The sequence below is a fragment of the Syngnathus scovelli genome, chromosome 3 (assembly GCF_024217435.2).
Source record: "Syngnathus scovelli strain Florida chromosome 3, RoL_Ssco_1.2, whole genome shotgun sequence".
NCBI classification, from domain to species: domain Eukaryota; kingdom Metazoa; phylum Chordata; class Actinopteri; order Syngnathiformes; family Syngnathidae; genus Syngnathus; species Syngnathus scovelli.
Window position 1 is genome coordinate 24,891,618 of NC_090849.1, and position 15,547 is coordinate 24,907,164.

At 43.8% G+C, this 15,547-nt stretch overlaps 1 protein-coding gene across 1 annotated transcript in view; it reads right to left on the reverse strand.

The window, feature by feature from the left end:
- The window catches only part of tmem8b (transmembrane protein 8B), a 30,844-nt gene that overhangs the window by 3,710 nt on the left and 11,587 nt on the right, over positions 1-15,547 (reverse strand). Inside the window, exons 7-12 of the mRNA XM_049762268.1 lie at positions 13,027-13,123; positions 12,771-12,894; positions 10,209-10,354; positions 8,747-8,925; positions 8,420-8,566; positions 6,381-6,497 (exon numbers count right to left, since the gene is read on the reverse strand). Coding sequence (XP_049618225.1) covers positions 6,381-6,497; positions 8,420-8,566; positions 8,747-8,925; positions 10,209-10,354; positions 12,771-12,894; positions 13,027-13,123 — 810 coding nt within the window. The remainder of the gene's footprint in view (positions 1-6,380; positions 6,498-8,419; positions 8,567-8,746; positions 8,926-10,208; positions 10,355-12,770; positions 12,895-13,026; positions 13,124-15,547) is intronic.

The window sequence follows — 15,547 nt, forward strand, 5'->3', positions numbered from 1 at the left end:
ACAGGATCGCCAAACCACAGGTAAGTTTCGCGCAAGGCCTGCCTGGTCAGCCACTTGCTAATCGTGCATGCGTGGCAAATAGGAGAATCTTGACATTTCATGTTGTGCCATCGGCACGTACTCACTTTATGTGTGTGTGTGTGTGTTGCTGTGAGTGTTGGCTCGTGAGTGAACGATTCGTTCAAAAGGACGAGTCTTTTTTCAGTTCATATGACTTCAACCAGTAGGTGTCGGTAATGCGCATTGAAGTTGGGGCCGCCACGCCGTAAAGCAAAACGAAGAAGAAAATGACGTCACTTCCCGTTCACGAACGAGTCGAGAATTGCTTTTCCCGTTCCCCAACTAAACGGAGCTGTGAGTGAGTGATTTGCATTTCCAGTTCATCGCGAGAACGGATCAGTGAGGGAACGAATCCTGACTTTCCCGTTCGCGAACGAGTTCATGCGCGAACTGCCTTCCCGTGCATCAACGGATCAGTCAGTGAAGGTGTTGCGTCTCCCTCCTGGCGTCAACTATGTAAGCCAGAATGTCGATTGACCATTTGCCAAGGAAAGAAAGAACCACTCACTGAAGCACCGCTTCTTTTATGCACCTTTTCTCCAAGCTAACGGCTAACTTTATTGCATGAAGGGATGCGCCGTTATGCAACAACGGGGAGATAGATGATGCTTCTCTTTGGGTCATCTTGATTTTATAACACTCGTAGTAGGTTTTAAATAACGTGTATGCCTATATACGCCTAAATATTGTCATCCACTATATCTACTGCAATTTCACATTAGATTGCTGGTTTGAAATGTACTTTTAATAATAATATTTTCAAATAAACATTTATGTTAAAATTTGTCTGGTGTTTTATTCCATGTTTTTTTTAATTTGCCAATTAAAACATAAACTGCTTTATATGGACACTTCAACAGGTACACTACACGAGGCAAAAAAAATAATAATAAAAGAATAAGTAAAGGGTATATTGCAAAAGCACATTTTCGTATGTTCTCTCACCTGGGATCGAACCAAGTTCTTACCGAGTAAGAGCCGGTGTCATTAACCAGTCGGCTAATGCGACCTGGCACTCGATAGTCGTCTGCACTGTTTTGTACTAGTGATGTGCATTCCACTTGACTGAAATGAACTGAATCTTTAGAATCGGTTCAGAATATTTAACGAGGGAATCACACGGACACTCCATTGGGTACACCGCCATTTTCAAGTGTTCCTAATAACAGGCCACTTTATTAGGGAAATATCATGGTCAAAGGTGTCAAGCTCTGGTCCTCGGGGCCGCGTTCCAACATGTTTTCCAAGTGACCCTCGTTAAGCGCACCTGCGTGAAAAGTTTTAGCTTCTTTCACGTTCAAAAGGAGCTAAAAGTTTTCACGCACCTGCACTTAACGAGGGAGTCACACGGACACTCCATTAGGTACACCACCATTTTCAAGTGTACCTAATAACAGGCCACTTTATTAGGGAAATATCATGGTCAAAGGTCAGGTGTTAAGCTCTAGTCCTTGGGGCCGCGTTCCAATATGTTTTCCAAGTGACCCTCGTTAAGCGCACCTGCGTGAAAAGTTTTAGCTCCTTTCACGTTCCGCAGGAGCTAAAACTTTTCACGCAGGTGCGCTTAACGAGGGAATCACACGGACACTCCATTAGGTACACTGCCATTTTCAAGTGTACCTAATAACAGGCCACTTTATTAGGGAAGTATCATGGTCAAAGGTCACAGGTGTCAAGCTCTAGTCCTCGGGGCCGCATTCCAACATGTTTTCCAAGATAATAAAGTGGCCTGTTATTAGGTACACTTGAAAATGGCGGTGTACCTAATGGAGTGTCGATATGATTCCCTCGTTAAGCGCACCTGCGTGAAAAGTTTTTGGTCACTTTCACGTTCCGCAGGAGCTAAAACTTTTCACGCAGCTGCACTTAACGAGGGAATCGCACGGACACTCCATTAGGTACACCGCCATTTTAAAGTGTACCTAATAACAGGCCACTTTATTAGGGAAGTATCATGGTCAAAGCTCACTGGTGTCAAGCTCTAGTCCTCATGGCCGCGTTCCAACATGTTTTCCAAGATGATAAAGTGGCCTGTTATTAGGTACACTTGAAAATGGCGGTGTACCTAATGGAGTGTCCGTGTGATTCCCTCGTTAAGCGCACCTGCGTGAAAAGTTTTAGCTCCTGCGGAACGTGAAAGGAGCTAAAACTTTTCACGCAGGTGCGCTTAACGAGGGTGAGACACTCCATTAGGTACACCGCCATTTTCAAGTGTACCTAATAACCAGCTACTTTATTATCTTGGAAAACATGTTGGAATGCGGCCCCGAGGACGAGAGCTTGACACCTGTGAGCTTTGACCATGATATTTCCCTAATAAAGTGGCCTGTTATTAGGTACACTTGAAAATGGTGGTGTACCTAATGGAGTGTCCGTGTGACTCCCTCGTTAAGTGCAGGTGCGTGAAAACTTTTAGCTCCTTTTGAACGTGAAAGAAGCTAAAACTTTTCACGCAGGTGCGCTTAACGAGGGTCACTTGGAAAACATATTGGAACGCGGCCCCAAGGACTAGAGCTTAACACCTGACCTTTGACCATGATATTTCCCTAATAAAGTGGCCTGTTATTAGGTACACTTGAAAATGGTGGTGTACCTAATGGAGTGTCCGTGTGACTCCCTCGTTAAGTGCAGGTGCGTGAAAACTTTTAGCTCCTTTTGAACGTGAAAGAAGCTAAAACTTTTCACGCAGGTGCGCTTAACGAGGGTCACTTGGAAAACATATTGGAACGCGGCCCCAAGGACTAGAGCTTAACACCTGACCTTTGACCATGATATTTCCCTAATAAAGTGGCCTGTTATTAGGTACACTTGAAAATGGTGGTGTACCTAATGGAGTGTCCGTGTGACTCCCTCGTTAAGTGCAGGTGCGTGAAAACTTTTAGCTCCTTTTGAACGTGAAAGAAGCTAAAACTTTTCACGCAGGTGCGCTTAACGAGGGTCACTTGGAAAACATATTGGAACGCGGCCCCAAGGACTAGAGCTTAACACCTGACCTTTGACCATGATATTTCCCTAATAAAGTGGCCTGTTATTAGGTACACTTGAAAATGGTGGTGTACCTAATGGAGTGTCCGTGTGACTCCCTCGTTAAGTGCAGGTGCGTGAAAACTTTTAGCTCCTTTTGAACGTGAAAGAAGCTAAAACTTTTCACGCAGGTGCGCTTAACGAGGGTCACTTGGAAAACATATTGGAACGCGGCCCCAAGGACTAGAGCTTAACACCTGACCTTTGACCATGATATTTCCCTAATAAAGTGGCCTGTTATTAGGTACACTTGAAAATGGTGGTGTACCTAATGGAGTGTCCGTGTGACTCCCTCGTTAAGTGCAGGTGCGTGAAAACTTTTAGCTCCTTTTGAACGTGAAAGAAGCTAAAACTTTTCACGCAGGTGCGCTTAACGAGGGTCACTTGGAAAACATATTGGAACGCGGCCCCAAGGACTAGAGCTTAACACCTGACCTTTGACCATATTTCCCTAATAAAGTGGCCTGTTATTAGGTACACTTGAAAATGGTGGTGTACCTAATGGAGTGTCCGTGTGACTCCCTCGTTAAGTGCAGGTGCGTGAAAACTTTTAGCTCCTTTTGAACGTGAAAGAAGCTAAAACTTTTCACGCAGGTGCGCTTAACGAGGGTCACTTGGAAAACATATTGGAACGCGGCCCCAAGGACTAGAGCTTAACACCTGACCTTTGACCATATTTCCCTAATAAAGTGGCCTGTTATTAGGTACACTTGAAAATGGCGGTGTACCCAATGGAGTGTCCGTGTGATTCCCTCGTTAAATATTCTGAACCGATTCTAAAGATTCAGTTCATTTCAGTGAAGTGGAATGCACATCACTAGTACAAAACAGTGCAGACGAGTGTCGAGTGCCAGGTCGCATTAGCCGACTGGTTAATGACACCGGCTCTTACTCGGAAAGAACTTGGTTCGATCCCAGGTGAGAGAACATACGAAAACGCGCTTTTATTGTGCAATTAACCCTTTACTTATTCTTTTATTATTTTTTTACCTCGTGTAGTGTACCTATTGAAGTGTCCATATAAAGCAGTTAACCAAATGTCTCATTTTTATGTTTTAATTGGCGAATAAAAAAAACATGGAATAAAACACCAGACAAATTTTAACATGAATGTTTATTTGAAAATAATAATATTATTAAAAGTAAATTTCAAACCAGCAATCTAATGTGAAATTGTAGTAGATATAGTGGATGACAATATTTAGGCGTATATAGGCATACACGTTATTTAAAAACTACTACGAGTGTTATAAAATCAAGATGACCCAAAGAGAAGCATCATCTATCTCCCCGTTGTTGCATAACGGCGCATCGCTTCATGCAATAAAGTTAGCCGTTAGCTTGGAGAAAAGGTGCATAAAAGAAGCGGTGCTTCAGTGAGTGGTTCTTTCTTTCCTTGGCAAATGGTCAATCGACATTCTGGCTTACATAGTTGACGCCAGGAGGGAGACGCAACACCTTCACTGACTGATCCGTTGACGCACGGGAAGGCAGTTCGCGCATGAACTCGTTCGCGAACGGGAAAGTTCCCGGGATTCGTTCCCGGGAAGTGACGTCATTTTCTTCCTCGTTTTGATTTACGACGTGGTGGCACCAGCTTCAATGCGCATCACTGACACCTACTGGTTAAAGTCATATGAACTGAAAAAAGAACGAATCACTTTAGGAAGTGATTCGTTCACTAATCCTAACGTTCACTAAGTAATATAAATTATAATATAAATTATTTTGTATTTATATTCGCCAATCAAATCATAAAAATCAGACATTTGGTTAACTGCTTATGACTGTGTGTGTGTGTGTGTATGCGTGCGTGCGTGCGTGCGTGTGTATGTATGTATGTATATGTATGTGTGTGTTTATATATATATATATATATATATATATATATATATATATATATATATATATATATATATATATATATATATATATATATATATATATATATATATAAGCATGTAGTTCAACGGGAGAACCTGGATTGTTGATTTTTCACCAACATAGTCAGTCAAGTCGAGACACCTCCCTCGACTGTGATAGCCACTCAGCCGCTGTCAGAACAGCAGAGCGTCTTTAAAAGTGACTTTGCAATATTTGATAGAGCTAGTCTAAAACAGTAAACAAAGCCCTATTGATTCTTTTGGATTTTGATCACAACCACTTTCAATAGTTTATTCCTTACACTTTCTAAAACCTTTTTTCAAAAACTGTCATTTTCATTTACAAAAGAAATACAATTGAAAGAATATTTAGTATTTATTTGTATTCAATTATTCGACTCTCCATACATATATAGGAATAGAACTTTACGTCTTTTGTTGTAATATAAGTGGTTTTAATATAGCAGCTGGTGTAAGTAACACTTAACAGATTTTTGTTGGTGGTGTGCCTCGAGATTTTTTCCAATGAAAAGGTGTGCCGTGAATGAAAAACGGTTGGGAAACACTGGTCAAGAGGATGGTTCGTTTCCAGCATTGGCGAGCTAGCGCAATTGTTGTGACTCACCCCTTCCCCTCGGGAGTAGCCGATGCTTTGTAAATGTAAAGCGTAAAGCTCAAACGTCTGTTTTGTTTCTGTTCCCATTTCAAAGAGCACATAAGGTCTGAGAGAGGAGTCCGTTAAAGCACAAGATGACTTGGAATGGAACTGTAAGCCATGACTAATACCCACACAGGCTGCAGAACTTTTAAAAGGCCTTCAGTGATAATGGGAAATTGCTTCATTGGTCAGAAGGGCACGCTTCTTTGCCGTGCACATGTGAGCCCAAGTGACGGATTACACCTACGAGCAGGAGGAACTTGAGAGCCGCTGCGCTGCGCTGCGCTGCGCTGCGCTCAAAAACGCCCCCCACGGCATTCGCTTCAAACCAAACATCCACTTTTAAACTAGGGTTTCAAACTAGGGTTAGCGTTTTATTTCTCTTTAGCGTATCAAAGACAAGTTAAAAATTGAAATGCCATTATGTTAAAAACATGTTTTTGAGGAATACCTGGAATATGAAAAGGTAACAACTTTTTATTACGAAGCTATTTCAAAAAACAACCAAGGGATAAAAAAAAAAAATGAATTTAATGGAAAATATGAATAAAATAGAATGAAACAGAAATTAAATAAAATTAATAAAATGAAATAATTAAAAGTAAAAAATTCTCCAATAATTATAGTTTCCAATTTTTAATCTTAAATTACCATGACAATTTACCAGAAACTTTGCATGGGTATGTGGTACATCTCAAACAGCTGCAATTAAAAAAAAAAAAAAAAGTCGTCTGGAGAGTAAATATTTGCCTCACCCATGCCACTGCCATGATGCCCAGAGCAAACAAGCTGGGTCCCAGCAGGTTCCACAGACCGTGACGGTCCAGCTGCAAAGCCATGGAGAGGGACATGGCCCCCAGCAAATATAGCACCTGGAGAGAGAGGGAGGGAGGGAGGGAGGGAAGAAAATACAACAACATTCTTTATCTTCAGCGCCATTAACATTAGCGTCGAGAAAGGTGCCGTGGTTCCTCGGTGAACAGTCTGTCTCGCGCCAAGGCCATCTGGAGGCCTTATAAAAGGACATTTTAGTCTTATTACTGTGCTCTTTCATCAAGTATTGTTTGATGAAGTGCGATATTTCCCCCATCACACCATCAATACCATCGTTCATGAATAGCATTTCCATTCACTTCAATGAGAAACGATGACTTGCCTTACGAGCATGCTCACACAACCAGCCACATTTGTACGTCGAGGCGCTGGCCGCTTTTTGTACAATGCAACGCTAACAAATTCAACAAGCGGCTTCCTCTGCATGGCGAGCGGCAACGAAAACAAAAGCGCAGAGAGAAAGGAGGGCGTGAAGCCAGCTCTATAAATAACCAGCTTAAGTTTTCCTTTTCTTTTTTTGTCAAGCTCACAATTTGACACAAAGCCACAAGCATGTAAGGAAAAGATAAAGTGCGAGTGGAAGGGGGGGGGAAAATCGATAAGATATGCCGCACACGCCCGCCGTCTGCGTTTGTGTCTGCCGGGGGAACGTGAGGAGACATTTGCTGTTTTTTCAAGCAGGGAAAGGAAAGGAAAGGAAAGGAAAGGAAAGGAAAGGAAAGGAAAGGAAAGGAAAGGAAAGGAAAGGAAAGGAAAGGAAAGGAAAGGAAAGGAAAGGAAAGGATGACCCGCCCGCAGGAGAACACAACTAATTGGAATGGACGAGGGAGGAGGGGAGCGGCGGCGTGCGGCAGCAGTCATCAGTCATGCCGCAGTACCGGGTCACGAGCGGCGGCCCGACACGCATCCAGCCGCCGTTGCTGTATTGAAGCGCGGATGCGTGACTGCGCGCTGGCGGCCCGGCTCGAATCGGCCCGGCTCGACCCGGCCCGGCTCGGCCCTAACACAACACAACACAAGTGTTGGATGAAGCTGCGCCCGCACGGTGTCAATTCGCTTACAGGAGCACTTCACCCTTAACCAGGATGGGACCTTTTCTAGGCCAATGCTCAAGATAGATTCCAAAAAAGGATGAATCGGTCGATTAGTTCAAAGTCAGTCATCTTTGTGTCTAATTTGATCCAAATTAGGTGAAGTTTAGCGTAGCTCCAAACAAGCCCACCCGTCTTTTGGCGTTTCGATCGAGTACAATGCGACTGTCAAACACATTAACAGGAGGACCCAACGACAAAAAGAGACCGGGTGCAAAGATAGAGACATCACATCGTCTACGTATATGATTCGTACTGATTGATAGCGCTCGAGTCAGTCAAGATTAACGGCTCCCTTGAGGTTGCTTCAAAGTCCTTGTGTGAAGTTTTAATTATAGTATATATTTACAATCAGTTGCTCTCAGGTCTTCTGCTACGCATGCACGCACACGCACGCACGCACACACACACACAGTTGCACTTGCCAGTCCTGACGCGCATTTGATTAGCGGCTACGGACTGCAGCGCTCAGCAAAAAGGAAAACTCGAGAGGACAGCAGATGTTCGTACACTCGCTCTCCCCTCCCCTCCCCTCTTTCTGTCTTGAGTCATTTCTGAAGACACACACATACACACACACACGCGACAGGGTGGCTGACAGCAGGAGCACGGTGACCCACGGAGAAGTTGCACCTGTTAGTCTTTGTTCAGCGCATAATGTCAACAAGCAGACAATCACAAAGGCGAAGGCATTGATCTTTGCGTTTACGAGACAGACACTAAAAAAAGGTTTCAAAAAGCTGATTTTTTTCCCCTCCTTAGCGGTCTGCCTTTTCTTTCAAGTTCATCAGACTTTAGTCTAGATCAAATCAATCTCGGTAGACGCAGTTAAAAAAAAGAAAGCAGCCGGCCAATTGGGAAAGTCGTACCTGTTTGATGATGGACTTGAGCCTGGCCATGGCGATGACCGTGACCCACACTGACATGAGGGAACCGAGGAAATCGCAGAACTGCAGAACATCGTACTCCATGATGCAAAAGACCACGATGCCCGGCTGGTCACACGCGTGGTAGAACTGGTGTTGAGAATAAGAAACAACAATGCAGCTGAAATTGCTTAGCGGCGAGTCTCAGGCGGATGGATAAACGTTCAAGAAAATGGACGGATGGCTCGACTGACACATTTGATTCATTCCTCTTTTGGCCTATCTGGAAACAAGCGGAATGACAGAGGGGCTTTGATTGTCGCTACTCACGGTGGAGAAGAACATGGTGAAGATGTAGACCGAGGCCTCCAGCAGATAGTGGCTGCGCACGGCGATGACCACGGGCGGGACGAACATGAGGTTGCTGAGACACAGGAGCAGGGTGGAGAGCAGCTGGAAGCTGTACGAGTAGGCCTCCGAATTGTCCGTGCAGCCCCAGCCTTCCCAGCCTGATGTGCGCGGCAAACACAAGAGCACCAGGGTAGTTGAAATAAATGATGCAAATCAAATCAAATATGTAAAGCAAATAAATCGATACTTCAAAGTAGCTGTTGACCTTTTTTTACTTATTTTAAAAATCAAATCATAATAACAAAATAATACGTCAATCTAATCCAATATGTAAATCCAATAAACAAACAGATGAATAAACAAAATTCTCAAACGGACCTTCCTTCTTAATATCTACAGCAGTAGAGAAATAAATACCACCCCAAAAAAATGAAAAGCGAAAATTTCAATATGAAACCAGATGATATAGACAAACTCCAAGGTCAATCTTGTTTCTGTGTTCTTCACGGCAATCTGCTGAGCCAAAAGAATGAACCTAATTAACAGTAATCCAATATGCTTGAAATCCACAAGTGGTTAAGGAACACAAGGCAGCCTTGTTGTAGTCTGCAAATCAAATCAACTATTTCGTTTGTCATCAGGTCGTCCTTGTAAACAAGGCGTGTCTTCTTTCTTTCTTTCTGCAAAAGAAGCAATTTATTTGGGGAAGTTGTTTAGCCGGCCGGCACAATCGAGCCTCCCGGTGAGATGGCCTGTGCGCAACATGAATTGGATCCCGATCAAGAGGCAAATTGAATAAGACGGCGCCAATTAAATATTTGCGAGCACAGTTGAACGGAGAATTTGAGGCCGGCCGGGGGCACGAGCTGAGCCGCGTCGTGTAAGCAAGCGCCGGCCGTGAATTTAGCGCCACTGATAAGGTGGCAATCAAAGCAGGATTTCAAGAATAATCCTCAAAGGACAAAGCTTTGTTCAGCGCTGTAAGCTCATTCTTTATTGCAGAGCTGCTCTTAATCAAGCACTTTTGTTTTTTCCAAATTGTACTTTCCAAATTGCTCGAATCAAAAGATTAGCATCAGCCGCTCTATGACCTAAACCGATCAATTTCATCAGCGGATCATCAAATCAGTCGTGCAAAACAACTTTCCTTCATGATGCCTTTTCTGATAAGAAAATAAAAGAAAGTAGACAATCCATAAACTTGGATATTTGATGAAAAAGGCACGCCGATATTTTGCAAAGTGTTAATTATGAAGGAATAATAACGGGCAATCAGTACAAAACACATTCCGGAGCTATTTTCCACGCGGTATTTCATTTGTTCCTTGTGATAATAGAATGCAAACAAGGATGATTTGATTGAAACTTGCAAGCGTTTAGGGGGGAAGAAGACAAACTTTGAATGCAATTTGCACAACGTGATCAAAATGATGTCCTTTACCTGCTTTGCATTCACAGGCGGCATAAAGGTAGTTGTTGGTGCGAAGCAGCTTGCACTGGCCGTACGTGCCGCAGTCGTTGATGCACGGCGTCAGGTAGGCGCGCATGTACACCTCGGCCGTGATGTTGGCGGCGCACGCCTCCAAACTGCAAGGCGCACACATGGCAACATTTTGCATGCTTGTCCCCTGATTCAACTCCGCCAGAAAAAAAAAAAAAAAAAGACATCTTCTGTCAATCAAACACTTTGAAGATGGACAGTGTTTGTGGATTCCCAAAGTTAATAAATACTTGAGTGGTGCATTAGCATAGCACGTGACTACTTTGGTTTCAAGATGAATCAATTGACGGTGGTGCCCGGAGATAGGAAATTAATTCATGGCAGGATGAACTCAAATCACTCTCAATTGAAATGGTCTTTCCCCAAAGCAATGTATTTGAAAATACAAAACAAGCTTGAGGAGGTTTTCTTGTTTTAGCCTCTAATTTGAAAAGACAGAAGGTTTTTTTTCAACGCTCTCCCACCACTTCATGATTTGAATCGTTAAATGCCCACTTCAAAAGGTTGGCTTTTGATCCTATTATTTGATCTTGATCCGCAAATACCGTTAAAACACAAAGTATTCACGTAACGTGAAGAATCCTCACACGGAAACTCATTAATGACTACAAAGTCATCGTTAGGCTCAAAGTTTGTTTGCATGCTAAGCTAACACGTTCTGCTAGTGGTTGATGATGACATAAGCGCAGCTTAGCTTTAACATTGTTGGGGCGGACTTTTTATGCTGTCCTGCAGTTGATAATGACCTCTATTGTATTTGAATCAGACTGTAGGAAGCTCACAGGAAATGTCATTTTGGGGATTGAGAGCCATTCGCGGGTTAGCGCTGTCGACCTTATGTAAAAACACGAGTACTCGTAGAGGTTTTCCACATTTTTTACGTTATTGTTTTTCATCCAGCATTCTCACTCATCCTTCATCTCTCATGATAAAATGTTTATTTTTATATGCATGTGACCTCAAAATGTCTCGAGCGGAATTATTCATTTTTGAATTGTACAAACAGACGATAGTTCTTTCACGCAGACCTCCCGACAAAGTGCCAACTGTTACCACAAAAGATTTACTTGTAATCATTTTTGAAGACAATCCGTGGACGAGAAATACACTTCACTAATTGCCAGATCGTACAATCAATCACGCCGATTGAAACTACGGGAGGTAGAAGACAAATGTCTTCTTTTGCCGTTTCCCCGAATTGATATGAAATTGACGCAGTTGCTGGCCTGCTTATTTTCACATTTTATCAATCAACTAAATTAGAGTTGTGAAGCAAACCTGTCACTCGCAACTATCTCTTCCACGTGACCTGAATAATTAAGTGCACGTGAAAATGCCAGATTGCCATATGCGTATTTTTCATAGCGCAGCTCGGCTCGGCTCGCTCTCGCCATCTGTTATTCCCACTGAATTGCAAACCCCGAGTGGATTGGAGAGAGAAAAAACAAAATCGCTCTATTCAATTGTGTTCACACTTTTATTAAGGCTCAGACTAAACGACTCAGTGACCAAAAATACTGAGACTCCTTCATGATAACCTAATAAAAAAAATATGTCCCTCATTTTTTTTCTTTTGACTTCCTCCAAATAACTTTATTAATACCCAGAGAAAAACATGTTTGTCCTGAATTTCTTTTAAAGCGCGACCGTCGATTTTACACGGGGGGGGGGGGGGGGGGAAGAGCCTTGTGCGCCGGAGAAGATGGAAGGAGAATGGGCGGACATCATTAGTGCGCTGAATTACTGAACTTGGTAAACAATCCCTATTTAGATTGCAGGTAAGCCGTATTGATTGAATGTTTGTTTGTTTTTTTAATTATTGTCACCCGGTAATAGACAACAAATATTGTCTCGTCTCGGTGGCTCGAGGAAATTGAGGCCAAGCCAAAGAACTGATTACATGCTGTTAAATATTCAGGAGCATCAGTCAACACCTGGTTGCAAATATTTTGCACTTGTAAATAACAATCACGGGAAAGATTCAAAGTCAAGAGGATCTGGATTCGAATCCCCTTCCTGTGTAGTTTGCACGATAGGATGGATGGATGGATGGATGGATGGATGGACGGACGGACGGACGGACGGACAGACGGACAAACATACAGTGCAGACGAAATACGGTAAGCAGATGTGTGTCTGTGTGGCGGCCATGTTGGAAGGGGCAATGTTTGTATTAAAGGCTATGGGAAGCATGTATACATTAGATTAGGATCGTCGTGGACACACAACTCAAAAGCGGCCCGTTGTGTCAACTTATTCATAACGTTTCACACAGTTTCCTTTTTCTTTTGGGGGGGTTCATTTACAACCATTTTGTACTGCGGTGGGCATTATCAGGCCACGAAAACAGTACAAAACATTCATTTTGCGCTTTATTGGTTGTTTTGAGGCCAGAAAAAAAGTAACAGATGACCCTTCTTGCCTATCAGTCTGTTAAATTGAGATTCCGCTATAATTCATTGACACCGGGGGAAATTGAAAAGAACGTGTGAGCAGTCTTACCCGTGTTGCGTGGCACATAGAGAGCGCAGACTGAGGTACCACGTGCCCGTCTGAGGGTATGGAATCCTGAGTTTGGTGACATTCGTGGAGGTGTTCACGGAGAGGAAAAACCCGGCAACAGATTCTACAAGAGAGCAAAAGTTGCAGCGAGCGCGGTCATTCTGTACAACCAGAGCATTGTTCACTTGGAATTGCCGCGTCGAGACCTCGGTGGCTCGTGGAGGGAGGGATTGCTTTTCCGCTGACTCGGACGTACCTGATTCACATTTCAATGATGAGTTTTGCCAAAGGAAGAGCGGCATCCCGTGAGTCAGACAGCCACGCACGGTGACATTCCTGTCTTTAAGCGTCGACTGCAACATACAAGATGAGAAAAGGTCATCAAGTCGAATGGACGAAAAGCCAAAAGAGATCCCGTCAAGTTCACCGAGTCGGGCGCCCGAGTGCTGCTGAAAATGAATAGCTGGAAAACAGATTCAAATCTCATCCCGCCTTCATGCGGCAGTGCAGTAAATAAACGGGTCGACCCGAGATGAGTCATTTATTGACTGACAAGCACCTTTTAGTAGGAAAGCAAACCAGAGCCTAGCGTACAGTATGGCTAAGCGGGGACAGCGTTGATGAATGAAAAGAGGCGGCAGACGCTTTGCCAGGTGCTACCTCCACTCACCCAACCATCTGGCCTACAATCTCTTGATAGAACGACTCAATCAAACCCAATTTCAAAACTCGGCCCATAATGAGTCCCCGCACCTCCCTTGATTACACTTGCGCTTCCCTCCCCAAGTGACAAAGTGCAAAAGTTGAGATTGAATTGCCCAACAACTTTTAGATGACAGCAACCTGCAAAAAATCTCATTCAGTGCGTGTGTGTGCGTGTGCGTTTGCGCGCGTGTGCGGCTTGGAAGCGACAACTGGCGCGCAACGAGGCTCTCTGCGTTTACGGCGTCTTTGATTTAACATTTTAAAAGAGAATATAAAGCCACACAGAACGAAATGACAGATCAATAAAAGGAGTCAATTGAAAAGGAGACGACCGCCGTTTCTTGCTCTCAAGGACGCCTCTCGTGAAATGGCCCGAGGATGGCGTGACATCAAATCATTGGTACCGCATTGGTGACTTGAGGTACGGGGCACCCGACCGACCGACCGACCGACCGACCGACCGACCGACCGACTCTTCTTGTCCATCCGAGAGTTGCAGAAGTGGGAAAAAGAAAGATGTTTGAAATAGCATTTGTCATATTTGACTGCCGTGTTTGTATTCGCCGGTGTTTCTAAAGCAACATTTTTTCTTTGTGTGAACATTTGCCTCAGTAATCCATTCACCGCTGCCGAATCCATTGGGCCAACGGCTGAGCCGCGATTTAATCAGCGTCCCTCTGACAGCTCTGCGCTTGATAAATGCCAGCTTGATATGGCCTCGCTTTTATTCGCCGCGTTTGGTGGCGAGCATGCGCCGCAGATTCAAGAAGGAGCTAGGCAAAGAACCACCCCTGCACATTCCGCTACACAAACTAATTAAAATAAACTTTCATTTGGCTCCTTAATGTACACGCATTCCCGTCAATGTGATTTGCAGGAAGGGGGGGGGGGGCTAAATTGGCTTTTGCAGGACTCTCACCAATTTGTGTTGACTCAGTTCAACACCTTCTGCTAAACAACTTTCTCAAAGGCGGTGCATCACTGATTAAAAAAAAAACACACACACTCACACACACACAGTGGGATGTACAAAAGCTAATAAGACATAGAGAGTGCCAAGGACTAACTCATTACAGCACACATAAGCCTGACTTCAAGAAAACTTTGAAAATTGGATCTAAAGAGATTAAATGGATGAACAGGGGGGGGGGGGGGAAGTCATGCTACATCCGCTTTAGCGGTTCTTTCTAAAGAGTGATGCAATGCAGACAAGATGTTCTCGTTTTTGGGACTGCAAATCTGGTCGGCTTGTGAAAAGCAAGTGACACATCATGACTTGGTGGGGGGGGGGTGTCTTTCAAATAATAAAGCATGACCGACTGCATCTCAATTTTTGTGCAAGCGGCCAGGTTTCATCACATCCGCGAGTACCATTACACTCGTATGGAGCGCAAAAAGTAGAACAGGGGGGTTAGCGTTGATGTCTGTCGGTGAGGTGACAGTAATCGCCGTCACTCGACGACATCAGTCAATAAAGCTCCCAATGAATTATTCAGTCCATTAATCTCATTTCCTGGAGAGGAAGCAGGAGGAAAAGGCGCTGGGGCCTGTTTGCTTTCTTGCGGCCGGGCCGCTTAGATGAGATGATCAATTTCAGCCGTGCGCCTTCTTTCACTCCAGATGAAAGGCGTGTTTGCATATCACACGATGCCCACGGAACACGAGGGAAACTCGTCCAGGTGGAATTTGGAGTCTGCGTGCTGCACCTGTACTAGCATTGCTGGCTAATGGCTAAAAACATACTGTCGCCGATAGTAATCCTTCTCAGAGAGGATAAAGAATATATGCCAGTGAGTCTGCCTATTGCTTGAAGGGAACTAAAACTGCGACGCCCGTGCTACACTTGAGCTCATCAATGGCGTTTTGCGTTGAATAGTAGCATTAAGCTAAACAGTTAGTTACCTCAGAATTGCTTTGACTCAACCTGGACAAATGCTAATGGAGGATATGGTTGGTAAAATCCAAAACATGTAAATTAAAAAAAAAAAAAAAAAGTCAGCATGAAATTCAAAATGTGAATATCGACTGTCATTTTAAATTATAATATTACCAAGCATCACTAGATGGCAGTC